At 52.9% G+C, this 22924-nt stretch overlaps 1 protein-coding gene and 2 long non-coding RNA genes across 7 annotated transcripts; 2 read left to right on the forward strand and 1 right to left on the reverse strand.

Moving 5' to 3' along the window:
- Nucleotides 1-108: 108 nt before the first annotated feature.
- Nucleotides 109-10654, reverse strand: FDPS (farnesyl diphosphate synthase). Of its 5 annotated transcripts, none has more exons than XM_058700027.1 (10): nucleotides 10540-10654; nucleotides 9280-9442; nucleotides 7383-7523; nucleotides 2751-2831; nucleotides 2498-2620; nucleotides 1907-1995; nucleotides 1744-1816; nucleotides 1044-1121; nucleotides 830-964; nucleotides 109-374 (listed from the first exon to the last, which is right to left on the reverse strand). In XM_058700027.1, exons 1-10 carry the CDS (start codon nucleotides 10614-10616, stop codon nucleotides 174-176), a joined length of 1161 nt encoding a protein of 386 aa, XP_058556010.1. In that variant the 5' UTR covers nucleotides 10617-10654; the 3' UTR covers nucleotides 109-173. The 5 variants fall into 5 exon arrangements, with proteins under 5 accessions (XP_058556010.1, XP_058556011.1, XP_058556008.1 ...); XM_058700028.1 differs by having other exon boundaries at nucleotides 9280-9421; nucleotides 10540-10640; XM_058700025.1 differs by lacking the exon at nucleotides 10540-10654 and adding an exon at nucleotides 9518-10489.
- On the forward strand, nucleotides 961-4437 carry LOC131495262 (uncharacterized). The gene is made up of 2 exons (XR_009253864.1): nucleotides 961-1141; nucleotides 1256-4437. It is a non-coding gene; the product is annotated as an uncharacterized LOC131495262 (long non-coding RNA).
- Nucleotides 10655-21209: 10555 nt separating the features above from the next.
- LOC131495506 (uncharacterized) lies at nucleotides 21210-22214 on the forward strand. The gene is made up of 2 exons (XR_009253992.1): nucleotides 21210-21272; nucleotides 21742-22214. It is a non-coding gene; the product is annotated as an uncharacterized LOC131495506 (long non-coding RNA).
- Nucleotides 22215-22924: the final 710 nt, after the last annotated feature.

Here is a 22924-nt window from a genome sequence, read left to right on the forward strand (position 1 = left end):
GTCCCGAAGGCAAGGCCCCCTGGTCCCGCTTCCGTGCAGCCACCCCCACCCCTGCCCACCCTGGCCGGAGCCGCGCCCCCGACTAGCACAGCAGGAACAGGACCACGACAAGGTTCGACAATTTATTGAGCGCCTCGAGGCCCCGCCTCGCCCAACCCCTCCCGGTCCCCGGGTCACTTTTTCCTCTTGTAGATCTTGTGCGCCAGCCCCAGGAAGATGGCCGGGGGCAGGGGCGCAGAGTGCTGCTCGATGAGGCCCATCAGGCGGCCGTAGCTGTCCTCTTGGTACTGCCCGAACACGGCCGGCAGCTCCAGCTCCTCGTAGAGCGCCTTCACCCGGGCCACCTTCTCGGCCTCCTTTTGCCCATAGTTCTCCTGGAAGGGTTTGGGGGCAGGAGAACGGGCTCAGCCTACCCCACCAGCGCCTCCGGGTGCCCGGCACGCCCCTCATGCACAGATTCCAGAACATCTCTATCGCTGGTCACTACTTCCCGCCTCCGGTTTCCAGGGTCTTTGAGCGCCTCCGATCTTGAACTTCCGTCTCCCCACCCCAAATGCTCAGATACTGGCTCAGGACTCAGTTTCTTCTCCCCCGGGGCTTCTCAACCTGGGCACTACTCAAACTCAGGGCTGGAGACTCTCCTGCGGGGGGAAGCCGTTCTGTGCATTCTGTGCTTTTGGCGGCTTCCCGGCCTCTACCCAGGAGGCACCTGTAGCGCGTGCGCACACCAAGTTACAACAGAAAAACGTCTGCAAAAGCACCCCCACTTGAGAATCACTGCCCCGTCCCCCTCCTTACGAGCCCAGGTCCACAGCCCTCTCTCCGGCACCTGAAGGACCTTGCGCTGCTCTGGAGAGGCCCGCTGCAGACACTGAACCACCAGCCAGCTGCATTTGTTGTCCTGGATGTCCGTGCCGATCTTGCCTGTCACACTGGGGTCCCCAAAGAGATCAAGGTAATCATCCTGGCAGGAGCAGAAAAGGCAGAGTGGAGAGGATCCGGAGACAGGAAGCTGTGGCCTGCTCCCACCGGCACCTTCCTACCTGCACCTGGAAGAACTCCCCCATCTCCAGCAGGATCTTCCTGGCGCTGGCGTGCTCCTTCTCCCCATCGATGCCCGCCTACGGCGGAAAGGGGAGCGGTGAGCCCAACTCCAGTGGGGCCTCCGCTTTCCCTGCTGCTGCTCAGGGGGCGGGGGGGGGGGGGGGGGGCTGGCCTCAGCACAGCCCCCAAATCATCTCCCCTCTCCTTTCAGACATGCCTGGCCGCCCGGATGCAGGACGTCTGGACCGTCCCAACCTCTACCCGCTTATGCCAGCGGGGCCTCCGGGTGAGGGCCAGCAGAGGCGGGTCAGCCCGAGGCCTGCGGACCCCAGGCAACACTCTTCTTCCTAACCCTTCACCATTTACCACTTCTGCGCGATGAAAAGGGAAATGGAGAAGCGAGGTCTGCGCAGTTAGCCCAGGGTTCTCCACATCACACCGTGTGACCTCCTCCCCACTCCCATCCAGACTCGACGGGCTGACTGCTTTCACGTCCCTTGCCTTGGCTAATGGTCATAAAAATCCTGGGGAGGGAACTTTATCATCTTACAGCTGAGAGCAGGCTCAGACAGCTTAAGTAACTTGGTCGAGGTCACACAGCCACGCAGTGGGGGCACGAGACTGCCCGAAGATGTCTGCTTTGTGCCCTCTTGTCCAAAAGCCCCATCGGGGGCAGCAAGGGTGGGGAGGCTCACTCACCATGTACATGGCGGCAGCCACAGGAAGATAGAACGAGTAGAAAGCGGTCTTATACTTGACGATGGACTTGTACCTGGGCAGGGGAGAAGATACACCGCTCAGAAGGGCAGTGCCCAGCACAGCCCTCCCGGGCCATCCAGATGCAGTTCCCACCATCCCTCACCTCTTTTCAGTGAATCTGCTGAGATCCACATTGCCCTGGGGGGCCGTGATGAGGTCCAGCGTCTGTCCGAGCTCAGTCTGATAGGAACTCTGAGGAGGAAGATGGCCCATAACCTTGCCTTTCTCCAGGGCTGGGAAACCCTGAAATCCTGGGACCCACATCCCATGCCATGGGCAGTCAGAGAGGCAGCAAGGACAGGGCCCTTGGGGTGCCCGGGTGGCACAGTTGGTTAAGCGTCTGACTCTTGATCTCGGCTCAGGTCATGATCTCACGGTTCGAGCCCTGTATCGGGCCCTGCGTGGTCAGTGGGGAGCCTGCTTGGGATTCTCTCTCCCCCTCTCTCTGCCCCTCCCCCACCCAGTGGCTCACTCGCTCACTCTCTCAAAATAAATTAAAAAAAAAAAGAGGGAGAGGGCCCCAAGCCTCATGGCCCATACTGAGCCGATCACGGAGACCAGGGAAGCCCTTCCTGCCACCACCCTGCCTGGCACCCTTCCCTGCTTTGTTCCCTTCCAGGCAGACCTAGCGCTCTCCCGCGCCCCAAGCGCAGCTAGATGAAAGTGGCCCAGGGAGGCCAGGCCTGCAGCACACCTGTAGGAAGAGCTCAATCAGGTTCAGGTAATAGGGCTGCTCCCGGCAGTAGAGCCTCAGCACGCGGTAGATACATGCTTCCAGAAGCAACGCGTCATTGATGGCATCCAGACCTATGCCTGGCTGTCAGGGACGCAGAAGAAACATGCGGTCAATCTCTGGCCACTGTGGACACCTCGGCAGGCTCGAGGTCACCACCACCCCAGGCCCTTTGCCACGCCCACCGCTGGCTTCTCGCCCAGTAGTATCGCACCTTCTGATACCAGCAGACCTGCCCCCGCCGGGTGAGGGATGAATCCATGATGTCGTCCGACACCAGGAAGAAAGCCTGGAGCTACAGGAGAAGGAAGAGTGGGGTAAGACCCTCAGTCTCCTCGGAGGTGCTCCTTCTGCCGGTGACGGAGCGGCTGGGACATCTGTGCTGTGCTGTGGGACTTCGGGAAATCCTAGCACTTCGTTGGATCTGGCGTTCCAGGTATAACGTGGGGTCACAGCTCTCATTTCCAGAGTGAGAGGCTCCCAACGGATCTCAGACATCCCCAAACACGCAGCCCTAGACGACCCCGGGGTCAGGGAGGTTAGATCTTCACAGACTGTTCCCTGACCAAAAACTTCCTTGAATGCTGAAAGGAAGATTCCTTCATGCAGTCTGACTTTACCTGACTTCTGGAATAAAAGGCAGCTGTTCCCGTGTCGTCCCCGGGCACTCTGCTTACACACCCGTGTGCGGGACAAAGCCCCACCTCAGGGAGCTCATCTAAGGGTGCAGGTCTAATAGGGACAGAACCGAAGTCTGACCCCTGGTAACTTTCACCATGGGTCTTAACCATTTAACCACTCAAACAGCAGCCCAGGGCTTCTAAGTCCCAGCCTTCCTGAGGTCCCCAGGATACACGAGTTTTCCCAGCGGGCTGTGAGGTCCTCAGAGGCAAGGCCAACATCTGCCCCCCCCGGAGCTCCCAGAGGCTCAAACAGCCAGCCCCGGAGCCGATGTGTAACAAATGCATGTGTAACAGAGAGCGAAACGCCGCCGCGTACCCCAATACTTCTTGTAGTCAGGTTCCGAGACTTCGAACACGGCCTTCCAGAACACGGTTTAGATCTTCACTCCGCCCTGAACTCTGTGCACCAGCGGCCCTGCCTCGCTCGGAGCCCCCAGCGCCACCCGTCGGCTCTGCCGTGCCCCATACAGAAAGGACTAAGGTGGCCGCTGCTCTTTTCCCACGTGAATCCTCAGGGAAGGAGGCGTCCATCCACACCGCCATGTCTGCCCTCACCCTGGGGCAGGCTCTGGGCCCCCATATCGGAGGCACGTGTCCTATGTACATAGTGTTTACTCTGAGTGACATGCTTCCACTGAAGCCCCCGGTCCACTCTCTTCCACCTGGTTCCAACCGTTCCCACTCAACCCACACGGTTTCCAGGGGCGTTCGTTCTATGGCTTCCCTCAGTCTCCTCCGTCCCACTGCAGTTCGGAACCCAACTGCACTTCCTGTTTTGTAGGGGACTTAAAAAATACACACCAGTACCAGAGTCTCAACTAAATGAGAAACCTATCCACAGTATTAGTCAGTTATGCTGGAGGGACTATTCTAAAGATTAAAGATTAAAGGGGCACCTGGGTGGCTCGGTCGGTTAAGCATCCGACTTCGGCTCAGGTCATGATCTCGAGGTCCGTGAGTTCGAGCCCCGCGTTGGACTCTGTGCTGACCGCTCAGAGCCTGGAGCCTGTTTCAGATTCTGTGTCTCCCTCTCTCTCTGACCCTCCCCCGTCCATGCTCTGTCTCTCTCTGTTTCAAAAATAAATAAATGTTAAAAAAAAAAAATTAAAGATTAAAGATCGAAGAAGAACCCATTACTCTTGACTGGATCCTGAGTATTTAAAAAAAAAACAACAACAACTTAGAATGGACTTTTTGTGGACAATGAGGAAATTTAACTATGAAATATACATTATGGGAATGCAACCTGGTGCAGCCACCCTGGAAAACAGGATGGAGGTTCCTCAAAAAACTAAAGCTAGAACTACCCTACGACCCAGCAACTGCACTACTAGGCAATTCTCCACAGGATACAGGTGGGCTGTTTCGAAGGGACACGTGCACCCCCACGTTTACTGCAGCGCTGTCGACAACAGCCAAAGGATGGAAAGAGCCCAAATGTCCCTCGATGGATGAGTGGATAAAGAAGATGTGGTCTATATACACAAGGGAGTATTACTCGGCAATCAAAAAGAACGAAATCTTGCCATTTGCAGCTACGTGGATGGAACTGGAGGCTATGATGCTAAGTGAAATTAGTCAGAGAAAGACAAAAATCCTATGATTTCACTCATATGAGGACTTTAAGAGACAAAACAAAGCAACATAAGGGAAGGGAAACAAAAATAATATAAAAACAGGGAGGGGGACAAAACAGAAGAGACCCATAAATATGGAGAGCAAACTGAGGGTTACAGGAAGGGTTGGGGGAGGGGGGATGGGCTAACTGGGGGAGGGGCACTAAGGAATCTACTCCTGAAATCACTGTTGCACTCTATACTAACTAATTTGGATGTAAATTAAAAAAAAAAAAAAAAAAAAAAAATCAGACTCTCCCAAGGCCAGAAGAGGGATGGATATTGGAAGAATTTTAAGGTCAAGGAGAAAGGAATATGACCTAAAGCCACCAGACAATATATTAAATTTGGCGTTTATGAAATAAAAAAAAAAAGAAATATACATTAGGTAATATCACTGTACCGTGTTAAATAAATTACCCCGGAACGTTGCTATGGCCTGAATGTATCCTTGCAAATGTGTATGTTGAAATCCTAACCGTGGATGAGGAGGCGGGGCCTCCGGGAGGTGTGTGGGCACCCGGACAGGGCCCTCACGACAGGCCTCCAGAGGTCCCCGGCCCCTTTTGCCACAAGAGGGTGTAGCAGGAAGGTGCCCCCCGCCGCAGCCCCAGGACGAGGGCCTCACCAACCACCCTAGTGCCGTGATCTCCCACCTCCAGCCCCCCGAACTCGGCGAAATAAACTTCTGTTCTTTATAAGCTACCCCAGTCCGTGTTATTTTGTCGTAGCAGCCCAAATGAACTAAGACACGAGTGATCACGGTACTGAGGATATACGGGCAAATGTCCTCGTGTCTAGGAGGTGAATCCTGAGATAGAAAAGTAAGAGATTGAAGGAAATGAGGCAGAGGTACAAAGATAAAAGCAGAGATTATAACAAGGGGCGCCTGGGGGGCTCAGTTGGTTGAGCGTCCGACTCTTGGTTTCGGCTCAGGTCATACCTCAGAGTTTCGGGAGCCCAAGCATCGGGCTCTGTGCTGACAGCCTGGGGCCGGCTTGAGATTCTCTCTCTCTCTCTGCCCCTCCCCCCGCTCATGCTCTCTCGGTCTCTCTCAAGATACTTTTTTTTTTTAATCACCCAAACAAAAACAACGGGGGACAGCTCAAAAGCACCTTGGGGAAGGGACAGCGCTACCGCCACGTTTAAAAACCGAAACACTCACAGGTGCAGCTCTAATTCATGACAATTATCTCCAGCAGGTGAACCACTGGGCCCTCAAATCCTCCCCCGCCTGGTCCCCGAGCTCTGCGCCCCTGCTCTGCCCTGGGCCTCCTTGCCCATCACCCGTCCCTCAGTGATGCCACTAGCCCTTTACCTCCTTGGAGGCAAATCCCTCTTCTCCAGCCCCATCTCACTCACAAGCTACAGACTGGAATTTCCAACAGCCACACGCCACAGTCCCGCCCGCGCTGCCCAAACCAAACCGAGAATGCGGCATGGCTGACCCCGAGCCCATCACGTCTTCCCCTGAGGCAGGCCAGAAGCCTCAGCATGTCCGTCATTCCTCATGTCCTAAGAGTCTTCCCTTCTGGGCTCGCTGCCACCCTCCTCAGAGCCTGGCACCCCTCCTGGGACCCAGTCTCCTTGTCACTAGTGAAGGCATTAGGCCAGGCCAGGAAACAACGCCCCTTCAAGGGCCAAATGAACCGGGCATAGGAGACAAGGGGATTGGAGCAAAGCAGAGCAGGACGGAGCCACACAAGAGAGCACGTGCCCTGTTGTGGGGTCAGTGGCTATGATTCAATGTCAGCCAGTTGTTGCTACGTGGGTATCTGGGCCCGGATCTAGCAATTTTCCAAGCAATGCCAGAAATCTGGGGTTTTATGTGACATCTCTTCTTAATTAAATTTAGGGCCCTTAACTTTTGAAAACTACCAGTGGGCTGAAAGTTTCCAGTCTCTGCTTTGGACTAACCTTCTGGAAGAACAACACCGTCTGCGTGGTTATCCTCTGTTCGGAGGAAAGAGTTTGACTTTTTTTTTTTTTTTTTTTTTTTTTTTTTTTTTTTTTAAGTAGGCTCCACACTCAGCATGGAACCCAGCTAGGGGCTAAACTCATGACCCTGAGATCAAGACCTGAGCTGAGATCAAGAGTTAGATGCTCGGGGCACCTGGGCGGCTCAGTTGGTTGAGCGTCTGATTTCAGCTCAGGTCATGATCTCACCATTCAAGAGTCTGAGCCCCGAGTCGGGACCTCTGCCGTGACGCTCCTCCACCTCGACCCACTCTCTCTCTCTCAAAAATAAATCAACATTTCAAAAAAACAAATAGAGACACTCAACAGAATGAGCCGCCCGGGTGCCCCAGAGGTGACACCTTTATGTCCAGTTCCAAGGCCCTGGCCCACCGCTAGTTTGTGGATTAAATATGCACCCCCTGGCAACGAGGTTCTGCACATTTGTTAACCTTGGGGTAATTCGGTGTCCAAATTCGATTACTGCCGCACAGAAACACGTGGAGAAATTAGTTTCCGGCTCCTCCCTCCCCGCCCCCCAGGATGCCCCCACCCTGGTAAAACCTCCGCTCCCCCGCCCCATCCTCTCACCAGTTCCACACACCAGCCCACGGTCAGGGCCCGCCGGAGACTGTCGCCATCCTGCTTCTCGGGCTCCACCAGCTGCCGGTAGGCTATCAACACCGTCAGGCCCCGCTGGTATTTGCCCCCGACAGCGTTGTACTCCAGGACCTGGGCGCAGGGGGGAGGGCGGGGCGGCGCGTTCGCGGAGGGCCGGCTACGAGATTGCTACCCACCCTCTCTCCCTTCCAACCGCCAGCTAACTTCAACTTCCTCGAACACGGCTCCTCCTCCAGGGAGTCTCTGGAGTGGCTCCCCCGCCCCCAGCCCTCTCTGGGTGGTCTTCCTCGGTACATTTTTTTTCTTTTCCTTTTTTTTTTTTTAAGCAGGCTCCATGCCCAACATGGGGCTTGAACTCACAACCCTGAGATCAAGAGTCACACACTCTACTGACTGACCTAGCCAGGCACTGCATTCCTCAGTAAATTTAAAGCCTCCATACTGCACAGCAAAATCTGTCCCCGAGCCCAAAGCAGGGCTTGAACCCAGAGGCAAGGTTCACGCCACGGAAATGGCTGACAAGTTCAGGTCTCTCCTTCCCAGGTTCCTGCCCCGTCCCCACCTCTCCTATGCTTCCCAGCCACCTCCTCCTATCCACAATTCAAACTGCCTGCAAGTGAAAAGCCTCTCTCACTGTATTAAAGACAAGGCCGGGGAACCTGGGTGGCTCAGTCAGTTAAGTGTCCAACTTCGGCTCAGGTCATGATCTCACAGTTCGTGAGTTCAAGCCCCATGTCAGGCTCTGTGCTGACAGCTCAGAACCTGGAGCCTGCTTCCGATTCTGTGTCTCCTGCTCTCTCTGCCCCTCGCCCACTCGCATTCTGTCTCCTGTCTCTCTCTCAAAAATAAACATTAAAGAAAAAAAAAGACAAGGCCCCAAAGTAGGCCAGAAGAGAGCTCAGGAGGGCACCCACCCCCCAGTCTTCCAGGGGCGTCTCCTCCTGCTGGGAACTCCATTTTTGCCTTCTGCCTTCTGCCGTCCACAGGCTCTAATGCGTTGGGAGCACCTCCCCCTGTAGTCTCCATCCCAGCGTAGGCAAACCTTTTCCTAGCTTCAACAGTATTTATAAAAATTACTAAATAGGGGCACCCGGGTGGCTCAGCCGGTTAAGCGTCCGACTTTGGCTCAAGTCATGATCTCTGGCTTTATGAGTTCGAGCCCCATGTCTGGCTCTGTGCTGACAGTGTGAAGCCTGCTTGGGATCCTCTGTCCCCCTCTATCTCTGCCCCTCCCCCCCCCAAAATAAACATTAAAAAAAAAAAAGAATTACTAGATACCCCCCAAAAGAATAAAAGAATTAGGCAACTTAAGTATCCCAGCCAGGGGGCGCCTGGTGGCTCCGGAAGTTGAGCATCTCAATTTCAGCTCAGGTGGTGGTCATGATCCCAAGGTTGTAGGATTGAGCCCCGTGTCAGGCTCCACAAACCTGCTTGTGATTCTCTCTCCCTCTGCCCCTCTCCCCTGCTCAGACTCTTTTTCTAAAATTAAAAAAAAAAAAAAAAAAAAAAAAAAAAGAATTCCCAGCCAGATTTCTCCTGGAGCAGGGGTTTCTGATGATGCCCTAGCTCCACCTGGCCCGCCTCAGGCTGCCTTCCTCCCGGGTCCCTGTCAAAATAGCATCTTGTGACCTCGGACACCTAATTCCCTTTCTCAACAAAATCAAAGACTTACCAGATTAAAGCCTTCACCCTCTTCGCCCTTCATGCAAAGCAGTCCTGAAGCACTAAGTATCCCTGCCCAGGCCCCGCCCCCTCCAGAGACCCAGAGCCACTCAGGTAAAAGCCAGCTCCCCCCCTATAAGCCAGGACCCCCAGACGCTTATAGAATGAACCAAAGATTCCCTCTCTGAAGTCACAAATCCCTCACCTCCTTGAGCCGGGCAACGGCATCTCCTATCTCTGGGTGGCCCGTGCCATCCTCGGTCAGCACCTTGACAATCTGGGAGAAGTGCTGGATGAAATTCTGCTTTTCTTGGGCATAAGGGTCCAATTTCTGGTTTCCATTCATTCTGAGGGAGGAGTAAAGTGCTCTGAGGAGAGGAGGCACAAGTCAGAAACCTGAGCGCTGCTCCCCTCCCCAAAGCCTCTCACCCCACCACACTCACCGAGGCTCCTCTGTCCACGCTTGGCACCAGCAGCGGGCACCGTGCCAGGCCCCCGGGGCTGGGCACCCGTGCACCAGGGAGGGCCGCAGGAGGGAACCCAGCCACCTCTCCTGGGGCGCCCAGCAGGGAGCTGGCAGCCAGAAGACCCCCACAGATCTCAGCCAGCGGGACAGGGGCATCGCAGGGGTGGCATAGGGAGGGGGCACTGAGCACTCCCTGCAGGGGCAAGCACCACAGGCAGATGCTCGGCTGCGGCTCCCCAGGTCACCCCCACCACCCCCAGCCTTTCATCTCGGGGCCCAGAATGCCCCGCCCTCTCCCGAGCTAGGCTCCAGGGCATTTACAGGAAGAAGTTAATGCAAGGGGGGCGGGGAAGTACGGCTGGCCGGCTGGCTGGAAGTCGACTGATGGCACTTAGGTAACGCACTTAAAATAACTTAATGCCACCCAACTATATCCCCTCAACCGTCAACCCTGCGGGGAACCTCTGGAATTGCTACTGCCTTGGCTTCTTCCCCCAAGTCCTGGAGCACAGCTGGAAGAGCCCAGACTGACTGAAGGACCTGAGGACCAGGGGCTGGGAGGACCCTTAAAGCACCCTATTTCGCGAAGGCCAAACGGAATCTCGAAGAGGCAGGAAGATACGTGACCGGTGGCAGAGCCAAATCTAGAACCCAGGTCTCCCCTGGGAGGCGGGGAGGGGGTGCGCAGGCTCGGAGATACCCCAAGAGGACGCAGACTACGCCGCAACCCCGGGAACCACGGACACGAGGTCCGTGGTCACAGGCAGCGCATGGCCAGCCTCGGAGCAGCCATCGGGCGGCCGGGGAGGCTCGGAGCGCGCACAACGCACATCCCGGCGGCTTCCGCCCACCCAGAGGGTCAGCCAGTCCGGCCCACGGGCTCCCAACACCGGGGCCTCCGACGCGAGAGATTGGCCCTCGTGCGCCTCCAAGTGCAGCCGCGGAGCTGGGGCCGAGCCTCCCACCGCGGCCTGAGCGCCGGCCGCAGACCTCTCTCACCTGCTCCCGGACGCCGGCTCCTGCTCCAGAGTGTTGGCGGGGTACTCCTGAAAGCCGCCGGGCTGCGCGCGCGGCATGCTGGGTCTAGTAGTTCCCGAGCTCCCTTAGCTCTAGGCGGAAAGGCCCCATCAGACTACAATTCCCGGCATGCGGCAGGAGGGACAGGACGACGCGATCTAGCGCGGGCTGGCTGGGCAGAGACGAGCCACGCTGATTGGCTGCATCCCCTCGTGCGAGCATGGGGCCCTGCATGGGACAACCAATGGAAGGGCTGCGTGCAGTGCCCTGTAGGCTCTCTCTCCGCACCCTTGCAACTCGGGGTTACTCCACCCATCCGGAAAGGTTCTCGCAACTCGAAACCGCCTAGGACAGAAGTAGGTTTTGTTTTAAGGAGCGAAAGTCATTGTGGGAGAATACCCACTCTCACCACTGCTATTCAACTTTGCACTGGAAGCTGAAGTCAGAGCTATTAGATCAGAAAAAGAAAAAACAGCCAAGTTGGAAAAGAACTGGTAAAAATATATGTATTTCAGAGACATGATCCTAACTATGGAAAAATCCACAAGACGGCTGCTAAAGCTACTAGAGCAGGGTACAAAAACAACATAGAAAAAAAGCAGTTGTGCTTTGGCACACAGACAACGAACAATCCTTTCTTTCTTCCTTTCTTTCTTATTTTAGTTTTTAAGTAATCTCCACACCGAACGTGGGGCTCAAACTCAGGATTCTCCCCCCCACCCCACCCCGAGATCAACAGTCCCTGTGCCCTAAAGGCTGAGCCAGCCAGGTGGCCCTGCAATAAACAATCTCAAAAAGGAAGAATGTAGGGGCGCCTAGGTGGCGCAGTCGGTTGAGCGTCCGACCTCAGCCAGGTCACCATCTCGCGGTCCGTGAGTTCGAGCCCCGCGTCAGGCTCTGGGCTGATGGCTCAGAGCCTGGAGCCTGTTTCTGATTCTGTGTCTCCCTCTCTCTCTGCCCCTCCCCCGTTCGTGCTCTGTCTCTCTGTCCCAAAAATAAATAAAAAACGTTGGAAAAAAAAATTAAAAAAAAATTTAAAAAAAAGGAAGAATGTAATTCTATTTTCAATAGCGTCTACAATAATAAAATACCTAAGAATAAAATTTAACCAAGGAGGTAAAAGACTTGTACATAGAAAACTATAAAACATTGCTGAAAATTTTTAAAGAAAACCTAAATAAATGGGAAATGTTCTTAAGTAGAAAGATTAGTATTAAGATATTCCAGGGGCGCCTGGGTGGCGCAGTCGGTTAAGCGTCCGACTTCAGCCAGGTCACGATCTCGCGGTCCGTGAGTTCGAGCCCCGCGTCAGGCTCTGGGCTGATGGCTCGGAGCCTGGAGCCTGTTTCCGATTCTGTGTCTCCCTCTCTCCCTGCCCCTCCCCCGTTCATGCTCTGTCTCTCTCTGTCCCAAAAATAAAAAATAAAATAAATAAAATAAAAAAAAAAAGTTGAAAAAAAAAAGATATTCCCCAAAACGATCGACAGATTCAACACAATCCCTGTCAAAATTCCAACAGATTTTTTTTTTCCAGCTATGGAAAAAGCAATCTGCAAATGCATATGTAATTACAAGGGACTCTGGAGAGCTCAAATAATCTTTTTTTTTAATGCTTATTTTTGAGGGGGGGTGGTGGCAGAGAGAGAGGGAGACACAGAATCTGAAGCAGGCTGCAGGCTCCAGGCTCTGAGCTGCCAGCACAGAGCCCAACTCAGGCTCAAATTCTCACTACAGAGCTATAATAATCAAAACCATGTGGTACTAGCATAAGGATAGACATACTGGCCAATGAAACAGATTTGAGAGTCAAGAAATAAATTCATACATCTATGACCAGTAGGTTTTTTATAAAGGTACTAAGTCCACTAAATGGGGAAAAGACATTCTCTTCAACAAATGACACTAGATAAACTGAGTTGTCTTTCCTCATGCAAAAGAAGAATGAAGTTGGACCCTTACCTCACACCATATTCAAAAATTAACTCAAAATGGATTAAAACCTAAATATAAAAGCTAAAACCATAAAAAGTCTTAGAAGAAAACATAGGACTCAGCCTTCATACCTTGTATTTAGTGATGGACTCTTTCTTTTTTTTTTAATATTTTTTATTTTTGAGTGATCCCTACACCCAATGTGGGGCTCGAACTCACAACCCCAAGATCAAGAGTCACATGCTCCACCGACTGAGCCAGCCAGGTGCCCCTAGTGATGGAATCTTAAATATGGCACCAAAAATGTAAATGGCAAAAGAAAAGGTAAAGTGAACTTCATCAAAATTAAAAACCTTTGTCCACCGGAGGACACTCAACGGAGTGAAAAGAATGTGTACAGAATGGAAGAGAATGTTCCCAAATCCCGTATCTGATAAGGGTTTGATATCCAGAGTACATAAAGAACTCCTAAAACTCAACAACAAAAATACAAACAACCTAATTAGAAAATGGGCAAAGGACTTGAGACGACATTTCTTCAAAGAAAATCTACAAATGACCAATAAGCACATGAAAAGATGCTCATCATCGTCAGTCATTGGGAAAAATGCAAATCAACCACAATGAGATACCGCTTTACACTTATTAGTATGAATATAGCAAAAGCAAACAGATTTTTTTTATTTTATTTTTTATTTTTTAAAATTTACATCCAAATTAGCATATAGTGCAACGATGATTTCAGGAGTAGATTCCTTAGTGCCCCTCCCCCATCTAGCCCATCCCCCCTCCCACCACCCCTCCCATAACCCTCAGTTTGTTCTCCATATTTATGAGTCTCTTCTGTTTTGTCCCCCTCCCTGTTTTTATATTATTTTTGCTTCCCTTCCCTTATGTTCACCTGTTTTGTCTCTTCAAGTCCTCATATAAGTAAAGTCATATAATATTTATCTTTCTCTGACTAATTTCACTTAGCTAATTTCACTAATAATACCCTCCAGTTCCATCCACGTAGTTGTAAATGACAAGATTTCATTCTTTTTGATTGCCGAGTAATACTCCATTGTATATATATATATATAATATATATATACAATATATTATATATATACAGTATATTATATATATTATATATAATATAATACATATATAATATGTAATATTATATATATAATAATGTATAATAATGTAATATATATTATATATATATTATATTATATTGTATTATATTATATTATATTATATTATATTATATTATATTATATATACCACATCTTCTTTATCCACTCATCCATCGAGGGACATTTGGGCCCTTTCCGTCCTTTGGCCATTGTCGACAGCGCTGCTGTAAACGTGGGGGTGCACGTGTCCCTTCGAAACAGCCCACCTGTATCCCGTGGAGAATTGCCTAGTAGTGCAGTTGCTGGGTCGTAGGGTAGTTCTAGCTTTAGTTTTCTGAGGAACCTCCATCCTGTTTTCCAGGGTGGCTGCACCAGCTTGCATTTCCAACAGACAGATTTTTTTTTTTTAAATGAAAATAACAGGGGCACCTGGGTGGCTCAGTTGGTTAAGCATCTGACTCTTGGTTTCGGCTCAGATCATGATCTCATGATTCATAGGTTTGAGCCCTGCATCAGGCTCTGTGCTGACAGTTCAGAGCCTGCTTGGGATTCTCTCTGTCTCCATCCCTCTCTGCTCTCTCTCTGCTCGCTCTCTCTCTCTCTCTCTCCCTTTCTCTCTCTCTCAAGTAAATTAAAAAACTTAGAAAAAAAATTTAATGAAAATAATAAATACTGCTGAGGATATGGAGAAGTTGGACCCCCCAGACATCGCTGGTGAGAACACAAAATAGTGCACCTGCTGTGGGAAACAGTGGTCTCTTCCTCAAAATATAAGACATAGAATTGCCATATGACCTAGCAATTCTCCTGGTATATACCCCACAGAACCGCAAAGACCCACACAAATACTTGTATGCCAATGCTCACTGCAGTGGTATTCACAGCAGCCAAGAGGTGGAAACAACCCAAGGGTCCATTCACAGACAAAAGGATAAACAAAATATCGTATATACTTAAAATGGAATATTTTTCAGCCTTAAAATTAAGAAAGGAAATTCTGACACATGCTACCACGTGGATGGACCTTGAAGACATCATGCTCAGGGATTTAGGGCAGGCACCAAAAAACAAATATGCATGATTCTTTTTTCTGAGTCTTTTTTTTTTTAATTTATTTATTTTTGGGACAGAGAGAGGCAGAGCATGAACGGGGGAGGGGCAGAGAGAGGGAGACACAGAATCGGAAACAGGCTCCAGGCTCTGAGCCATCAGCCCAGAGCCCGACGCGGGGCTCGAACCCACGGACCACGAGATCGTGACCTGGCTGAAGTCGGACGCTTAACCGACTGCACCACCCAGGCGCCCCAGAATATGCATGATTCTTACATGAGGTCCCTAGAGGAGTCAAATTCGTAGAGGCAAAAGTTGAATGATGGGTGCTAGGGGCTGGGGGAGGGAGGAATGAAGAGTTTGTGTTTAATGGGTATAGAGTTTCAGTTTCAGTTGAAAAGTTCTAGAAATGGATGGTGGAAATGGTTGCCCGGTGTGAACGCACTGACCTCCACTCCACTGGACACTTAGAGTGGTTAAAAATGGTAAATTTTGTGTTATGTGTATTTTGCTACAATTAAAAACAACAACAGCTAGGGTGCCTGGGTGGTTCAGTCTGGTAAGCATCTGACTGTTGGTTTCAGCTCAGGTCATGATCTCACTCGCTGTTTGTGAGTTCGAGCCCCAAGTCAGGCTCTGTGCTGCCAGTATGGAGCCTGCTTGGGATTCTCTCTCTCTCTCTCTCTCTCTCTCTCTCTCTCTCAAAACAAATAAATGAACTTAAAAAAAAAAATCCTGGAAATCAGAAATCATGTGCTTTACCTGGAGAACTAGAGGGAGGCCCAGAAAAGGTCCCTTGTCATTACCCAGTAAACTACCACCCAGGTCACACGCAGACACTCCCAGAGTCCACCTCATCTGCCTGTGAATCTGCACACCTCACCACAGCTGCCTCTGAGGAGCCTGTGGATTCTGCCCCCAGACCCACCCCTTCCTTCCCTTGCCCTCTGTCTGCCAAGGCCCTGGGTCACTACTGCTGTCCCGCTCGCTCAGTGACTGCGGGCAGGTGGAAAATTAACGAAGGATATGGATACAGAGGAGAGACCGGCCCAGGAGTGGCAGGAATCCCCAAGAGGTCCAGAGAGCAAATGATACAGAGAGCAGGCTGGGGGAAGGCGCTTCAGGAAGGGACACGGCCTCCTAGGTGGTGGGTAGAGGGGGAGGCGGAGGGCCAACTCTAGGAGAGCTTCTGGCTGATTCAATATCCACCTGGCTTGTCCTCTGTGGTCTGAAGAGAGTTGGGTGCGGCTCCCAGCTAGCTCGCCCCCAGGGAGAGGAGTGATTGAAGCTCACGGGAAGAGAAACTGGTTCTAGGCGGGGTCCTTTCAGTTCCGAGCGCAGCTGAAGTAGGATCCCTGGGCTTAAATGCTGCCTGGTGCAAGCCTTGGCCCCACCGTAAGCAGCTGGGTGAACTTCAGCAAGCCCCGTGACTTCTCAGAGTGGGCCCCGAAGTCCATTGAGGACACTGGCGTATTTTCGGAGGCCTAGGTGTACTCTTAATGAATTAAAGCACAAATGTCCTATGTAACTAGCTTATAGAGTGGAGTGGACCGTCAAAAGTGGCAAACTAGGGGGAAAGGCTTTATAAATATTCAAGTCCACTGAAATCCAAGGAGTTATTAATTCATTCTCATTGCAAACTCCAGGTTAAGGAAATGGGAGAGAGGATTAACATGGGGAAGGCAGTGTCCCCCAGAACTAAAGAACCAAAGGAGAACTCTCATTCCCTCATCCCCAGCCTGGGACCTCCAGGAAGTGATCTTCCCTAGGGGGCTTGGGAGATGTCTGGAGACTCTAGATCAGTGTGGGTAGGATAAGAGCCCTGGGCTCTCCCGGGCCAGCCTAATCCTTGCTGGGAAACGCTGGGCAGGGCCATGGGGGAAGGCCTCCTAAACACACCTTCCCTGGGAAGAGAGAAGGTCCTGGGGCCAGCCCCAGCCCCTCCCCTAGCCCCCTGAGAAGCCTCCAGGGCTCAAGGGAAGAAATGGGCAGGAAGATGTGTTCCTGGGTTCAAACTCTACTTCATTTTTTAATTTTAGGTTTATTTATTTAATTTGAGAGATACAGGGAGAGACCACAAACAGGGGAGGGGCAGAGAGAGGGGGGGGGAGACAGAGGATCCAAAGCAGGCTCTGTGCTGACAGCAGAGAGCCTGATGTGGGGCTCGAACTCATGAAACATGAGATCATGACCTGAGCCAAAGTCAGATGCTTAACCGACTGAGCCACCCAGGCGCCCCTCAAACTCTACTTCAAATCCTTATTGGTTGTGTGAATAGGGTTAATTACCTAGCCTTTTTTTTTCATGTTTACTTATTTTGAGAGAGAGAGCATGAGCAGGGGAGGGGCAGAGGGAGGGGGAGAGAGAGAGAATCCCAAGCAGTCTCCGTGCTGTCAGCACAGAGCCCAACACAGGGCTTGAACTCACGAACCATGAGATCATGACTTGAGCCGAAATCAGAAGTGGGACACTCAACCCACTGAGCCACCCAGGCGCCCCATTGATTGATTGATTTATGTACTTAAGTAAGCTCTACACCCCTGTTGATAAGTATCTTAAATTTAACTGAAGAAGGAGGTAAGAAACCTATCTAATGATGACAGAAGGGAGGTGAAACTGGGGTGGTTGAACAGGAATTTTGTTTAACAGAGAAGATAAACAAGGACACACAGGTGTAGGGAACAGTGTGTGCCAGGTCATGGCACTGAGAGAGAGCAAGTCACGGTTGGGGAGTGTGGGGAGGGGCGAGCCAGGGAATGCAGAAAGGGAGGGGTGCAGCGAGAGAAGTGAGCTGGGTCTTTGCCTGCCCTGACAAGCCAGTGAGGTCCTAGGTCAGAGCAGAGTAGTCAGACCTGATTCGTAGACAACTTTGACCCCGGTGGGAGGGCCCCTGGCGGGGTGGGGGTGGGGCCTTACCAGCAATGGTAGTGACCACTGCACAGGGTGAGAGGGAGGGTTTGGGAAATGTTTGGAATGTACAGGTTTTGTTGACTGAGCTTAGCTTTGGATAGTGGGAGGCTCTCAGGTTCACTAAGATACAGACACAGTGGAGAGGGGCAGGTCAGAGTGAGGGAAGGGAGTGAGGGAAGGGAGTGAGGGAAATGAGTGAGGGAAGGGAGTGAGGGAAGGAAGGGAAAAGAGGCTGACTTGGCTGTAGCAGAAGGTCCAGGAGGAAGTTGCCCCGCAGGGTGGGAGACGGGCCACTGGGCATGAGGGTCCATATCCCAGGGGAGAGGCTGGAACAGCTGAGCCACCCTGAGAGCTGGGCCCCTGGCCACGCAAAGTCACTTACTGAGCCCCTGCTGGGCACTAGGAATAGACCAGGGCACCGCAGACACATTGTCCTGGACCGGACTTTCTAGGTGGGGTGGGAACATGTCCGACAAGTCAAATGTGTCACAGCTGAGGAGGAGAGGACAGCAAAGCGTAGGGGAAGCCCGCAGTGGTCAATGGGTGCTTGGAGAAGGCCTCAGCGGTGCCTGGAAAGAAAAAATGGGCCAGAAGCAGCCAGCGGTTAGGCCAGCAGTGGGGAGGACAGGCCCCACAGACAGGGAGGGCACGTTGGGGCAGCCACCCTGCCTCGTGTGGGAATGGTGGAGGCCACTGTGCCTGCGTTAAAGCGACTGAGCAGGGGAGGGGGGTGGGGGCGTACTGGGAAGGAGGAGGGCCTCATAAGGCCGTCAGCTGCACTCTGTGCGAGGGGGGTCATCGGTGGGCTGTGTTTGCTTCCTCTGCCCCTCCTCTCCAGACCCCTGTCCCTCTTCTTGCCACAGGCAACACCAGAGTCCGGGGGGGAAATGAGTCAGGCCTTCACGTAAGGCTCCAGGCCACGTACCCGCGTCCACGGCAACACATTCACCCCAGCCGACGGGCGGGAACAACCCGAGGGGCCATTCACACATGAAGGGAGAAACACAGTGTGGGCTAGATTGACTGTGGAATATTAATCAGCCTTTTTAAAAAGGAAGGAAATTTGACACCTGCTACAATATGGCGGAACCGTGGAAACGTGCTAAGTGAAAGAAGCCGTCGACTAGAAGTGCGCGGTCCCACTTGCACAAGGTCCCTAGAGTAGACAAACCCATAGAGACACGAAGGAGAATAGAGGTGGGGGGGTGGGGGGTGGGCACCGGGAGTTAGTGTTTCATGAGGACAGAAGTTTCTGTTTGAGTCCGTGAGAAAAATTTTGGAAATAGTGCCCAAAATTGAGAATGTACTCGACGCCGCTGAATGGCACACCTAAAAATGGTTAAATGGTAAATTTTAGAAGATTTTATTTTTAAGTAATCTCTATACCTAACATAGGGCTGGGATTTACGGCCCAAGATCAAGGGTCGCTCGCTCCACTGGCTGAGCCAACTGGGTGCCCTGGTAATTTCTAGCCTGTGTATATTTTACACAATTTTTCGAAAAACTCAGAGACTTGGGCCTGGACTGGCCTCAGCCTATAGCTGCTCTCTGGGCAGAGATCACGGAGGGATTTCCGAGAGGCCATTACAAACGTCGCGGGCAAAACTAAGGGCTCTCTCCATATGCACAGAGTCCAAGCTCTAGGGTAAGGTGGGGTACAGAATGGAGGGTACAGTGCCCTGCTACCACTTGCGTAAAAAAGGGACAGGTTGTGTTTGGCTGGCTCAGTCAGTGGAGCGAGTGACCCTTGATCTCAGGGTCGCGCGTTCGAGCCCCACACTGGGCATAGATGGGTGAAAAAATCATAATAAAACAAAATGTTCTTATATCTAAAAGGGAGGGGAGGGATATATATTGTTTGTACCTGTATAGTCCATTTCTTTTTTTTTTTTTTTAATTTTTTTTTCAACGTTTTTAATTTATTTTTGGGACAGAGAGAGACAGAGCATGAACGGGGGAGGGGCAGAGAGAGAGGGAGACACAGAATCGGAAACAGGCTCCAGGCTCCGAGCCATCGGCCCAGAGCCCGACGGGGGGCTCGAACTCACGGACCGCGAGATCGTGACCTGGCTGAAGTCGGACGCTTAACCGACTGCGCCACCCAGGCGCCCCTGTATAGTCCATTTCTGAGAGAAGACTCAGAAACTCCAGAAATCTGGTAGAACGCCCTGGAGCGGCGGGGAGGGCTGAGAGGCGGGGGCGGGGCTGGGGGCGGGAAGGGAGAAACTTCACCCACACGCTGGACCTCTGAGTTTTGTATATTGCACAAGTGTTTATGCAAATAAACGTAAATATGTTTGAACAAATTCAAATTCTGGAACGTTTGGAAATACAGCCGCAGGGCCCACCCCCCATATTCTGATTCCGGAGGTCGGAGACGGCGGCCAGGCGCACGTCCACAACAACGGCAACGCGGCCGCCGGTTACCGCGCCCCGCGGGGAAGCTGGTCTGTCTCGACGGAAGAGAAAACCGACGCTCCGAGTGTCCGGCCGGCGGGGGCGGGCCCCTGACGCCTCAAGGGCCCCGGGGCAGCTCTCAGGCGCCCCCCGCCGGCCGGCCGGGGTCGTGTTGCCGAGCGAGCGTCCTCAAGCTGGGGGGCAGAGGGGGGGACCTTGTGCGCGTGTGAGAGAGCGTGTCTGTGCGGGAGTGGAAGCGCCGGTTCGGGGGTAGGGTGCGCGTGCGCGTGGGCGGACTGGGAGTGTCTGTGTGCACGTGTACTGGCGCTGGGCACTCTCTGTCCTTGGCCTCTTGCAGCAACCCTGCGGCCTCCAGGGTGCAACCTCCTGACCCCCTCCCTCACACACAACATGCCACCCTTCCTGTCCCCTCTGTGTCCTGAACACCACACGGTCACCGGCCCGACACACTTTGTGAAACCTAACTGCCAGCGTTCTTGTCTGTCCCCAGTCCCAAGGCGGGGGCCTGACTTTCAGGACCCAGCGTCGGGCAGCCTTGTGCGCGTCTTGGGGTGTGGGAGGGCTCTCATGGGACAGAGCCAGACAGTCCGGTCCCGCTGGGATGTGCAGGCCTGTGGGCCTGGTTTTGTCGCCTCCAGGCCTCCTGCGCAGAGCTGCCTGGCCCTGGATGAGGAGCAAAATACGTCTCACATGGTGCAGTCGCTTGTGGGCCGGGGGTCAGCCAGAATGCTTTTCCTCTTTGACCCGATTTCAGGTCAAAGCTTTTGTCCCTCTGTAGGACAGGGACTGCTCTCGGGCATCAACCCCACCTCCTGTTAAGCTACTTGGGGTTTGGATCTCCCGGATTCTCCTCCCAGGTGGCCTTCCAGTCTGTCTGAAGTTGCCAGGCCAGCCTTAAATATCCCATGTCCCTCCCCAACCCCCAAGCACAAGTCCTAATCCCCCAGTCCCTAAAGTCTGTTACGTCCCTTCCCTCTGGTTACAGCTTTCAACCATCTTTATTTCTCCTGTCTTCTAGAAACAGAGCCTAGGGGGCGCCTGGGTGGCTCAGTCGGTTAAGCGTCCGACTTCGGCTCAGGTCGTGATCTCGTAATCCGTGAGTTCGAGCCCCACATCAGGCTCTGTGCTGACAGCTCAGAGCCTGGAGCCCGTTTCAGATTCTGTGTCTCCCTCTCTCTGACCCTCCCCCATTTATGCTCTGTCTCTCTCTGTCTCAAAAATAAATAAAGGTCAAAAAAAATTTTAAATAGAAACAGAGCCTTGGATCTGTGCTCATTCCCCTTGGTAAGTCCCTCCTGCTACCTAACCCCTTTCTTTTTCCAACTAGAGTCTCACGGGAGGGATGGTGCTTAGGGGCTACAGCTCAGCCTCTGCAACCACTCTGAGTCCAAATCCCAGCTCCACTGCCGACAAGATCTCTAGCCCCAGAAAAAGTGTATCAGGCAGGGTTCCATCAGGAACTAAGGGTTCTCTCCAATCAGATAAATTGAGCAACGTCTCCTAGCAGGGTTATATCCAAAGGTGTGCACAGGGTGCTGCTGAGCCACAGGGGACAGAGCATTTCCCCAGATCTAGAAACAGTGGGCTTAGTGCCACTTTGGGGGCCCAGGGGATGGGGAGAGAAGAGCCCCTAGAATCTGGAGAGGGTCTCTGGTGGCAGCCGTGACCTACAGCATTCTGGCAGGGAGGCGGTGGGGGGGGTGGAATGCCCAGCCTGCCTCTCCTCCGTCTCATCTCCTGTTCTGTGGCCAAGCCCAACAGAAGCCATGGACAAGCCTTCAGCCTCCTGGCCCCCTGACAGAGCGGACAAGGGTAGAGGAAGGATCTGGGGTGGCGACGGAAGATGCTAGCACACCCGGCGAGCCTCAGTCTCCTCGCCATCAAACAGGCTATCGATCCTCCCTTCCTTCTAGGCTGTCACGGTGATAAAGGAGAAGATACCCGTGAGGTGTCGACCACTGGCCCAGCACACCCACGGGGCCCAATCCACACATCCTAATGTCTGCTTGGGGATGTAACAATTAATTGGCACCTTGAACTTAGCCTGGCTAAAACTGAAAGCTTGAGAGGCGCCCGAGCGTTCAGCTTTGACTCAGGTCATGGTCTCGCTGTTCGGTTTCCAAGTTCAAGCCCCGCATCGGACCCTACTGTCAGAGCAGAGCCGCTTTGGGTCCTCTGTCCCCCTTCCCCGCTCTCTCTGCCCCTCCCCCACTCGCGCGCGCTCTCTCTCTCTCTCTCTCTCTCAAAAAAATAAAACTAAAACCTTGAATGTTTCTCCCACAAACTGGTTACTGGTCTCAGTAAGTGGCACTGCCATCTACCCGACTGGTCAAGCCAGACCCCGCCCCCCCCCCCCACCGCCATCCTTCAGGGGATGGAAGTCTCCGTCTGCCTGTCCCCGCATCCTCCCCGCATCCATCATTCCACCCTGTGTGCTCTTGTCCAGACACATGGCACATCCGTCTCTCCACTGCCTCCCACCGGGCTTGCTCCTGACACTGGCCGCTGCTACTCTGTGATCCCCACCTGCCAGTGACAGGGATCTAGAGTATCCGCTGGGTCAGGCCACTCCACCGGTGCCCTCCAAGTCCCTGCTTGTGTCTCCAGCCTCACAGGGCCCGTGCCCCTCCGCCGGGCACCCGGCCTCCTGACCCCTGCACATACGCCCCTCCACCGGGCACACGGCGTCAGTGCCCCCCCCCTGCCCCCAGCACTAGGCCTTTTCTTTCCTCAGAGCATTGACACATATTTCCAACCCCACAGAAAAACTCCTTTCTTCCAATTGTCCCCACTAGCTCCTTCTCATCCTTCAAATCTCAACTTAAATATGATCACACTTCAAAGAGGCCTTACCAAACCATCTCACCTAAAATACATTTCTCAGGACACCTGGATGGCTCAGTCGGTTGAGTGTCCAACTCTTGGTATCGGCTCAG

This window comes from Neofelis nebulosa, chromosome 15 (genome assembly GCF_028018385.1).
Source record: "Neofelis nebulosa isolate mNeoNeb1 chromosome 15, mNeoNeb1.pri, whole genome shotgun sequence".
In the NCBI taxonomy this organism is placed as follows: Eukaryota; Metazoa; Chordata; class Mammalia; order Carnivora; family Felidae; genus Neofelis; species Neofelis nebulosa.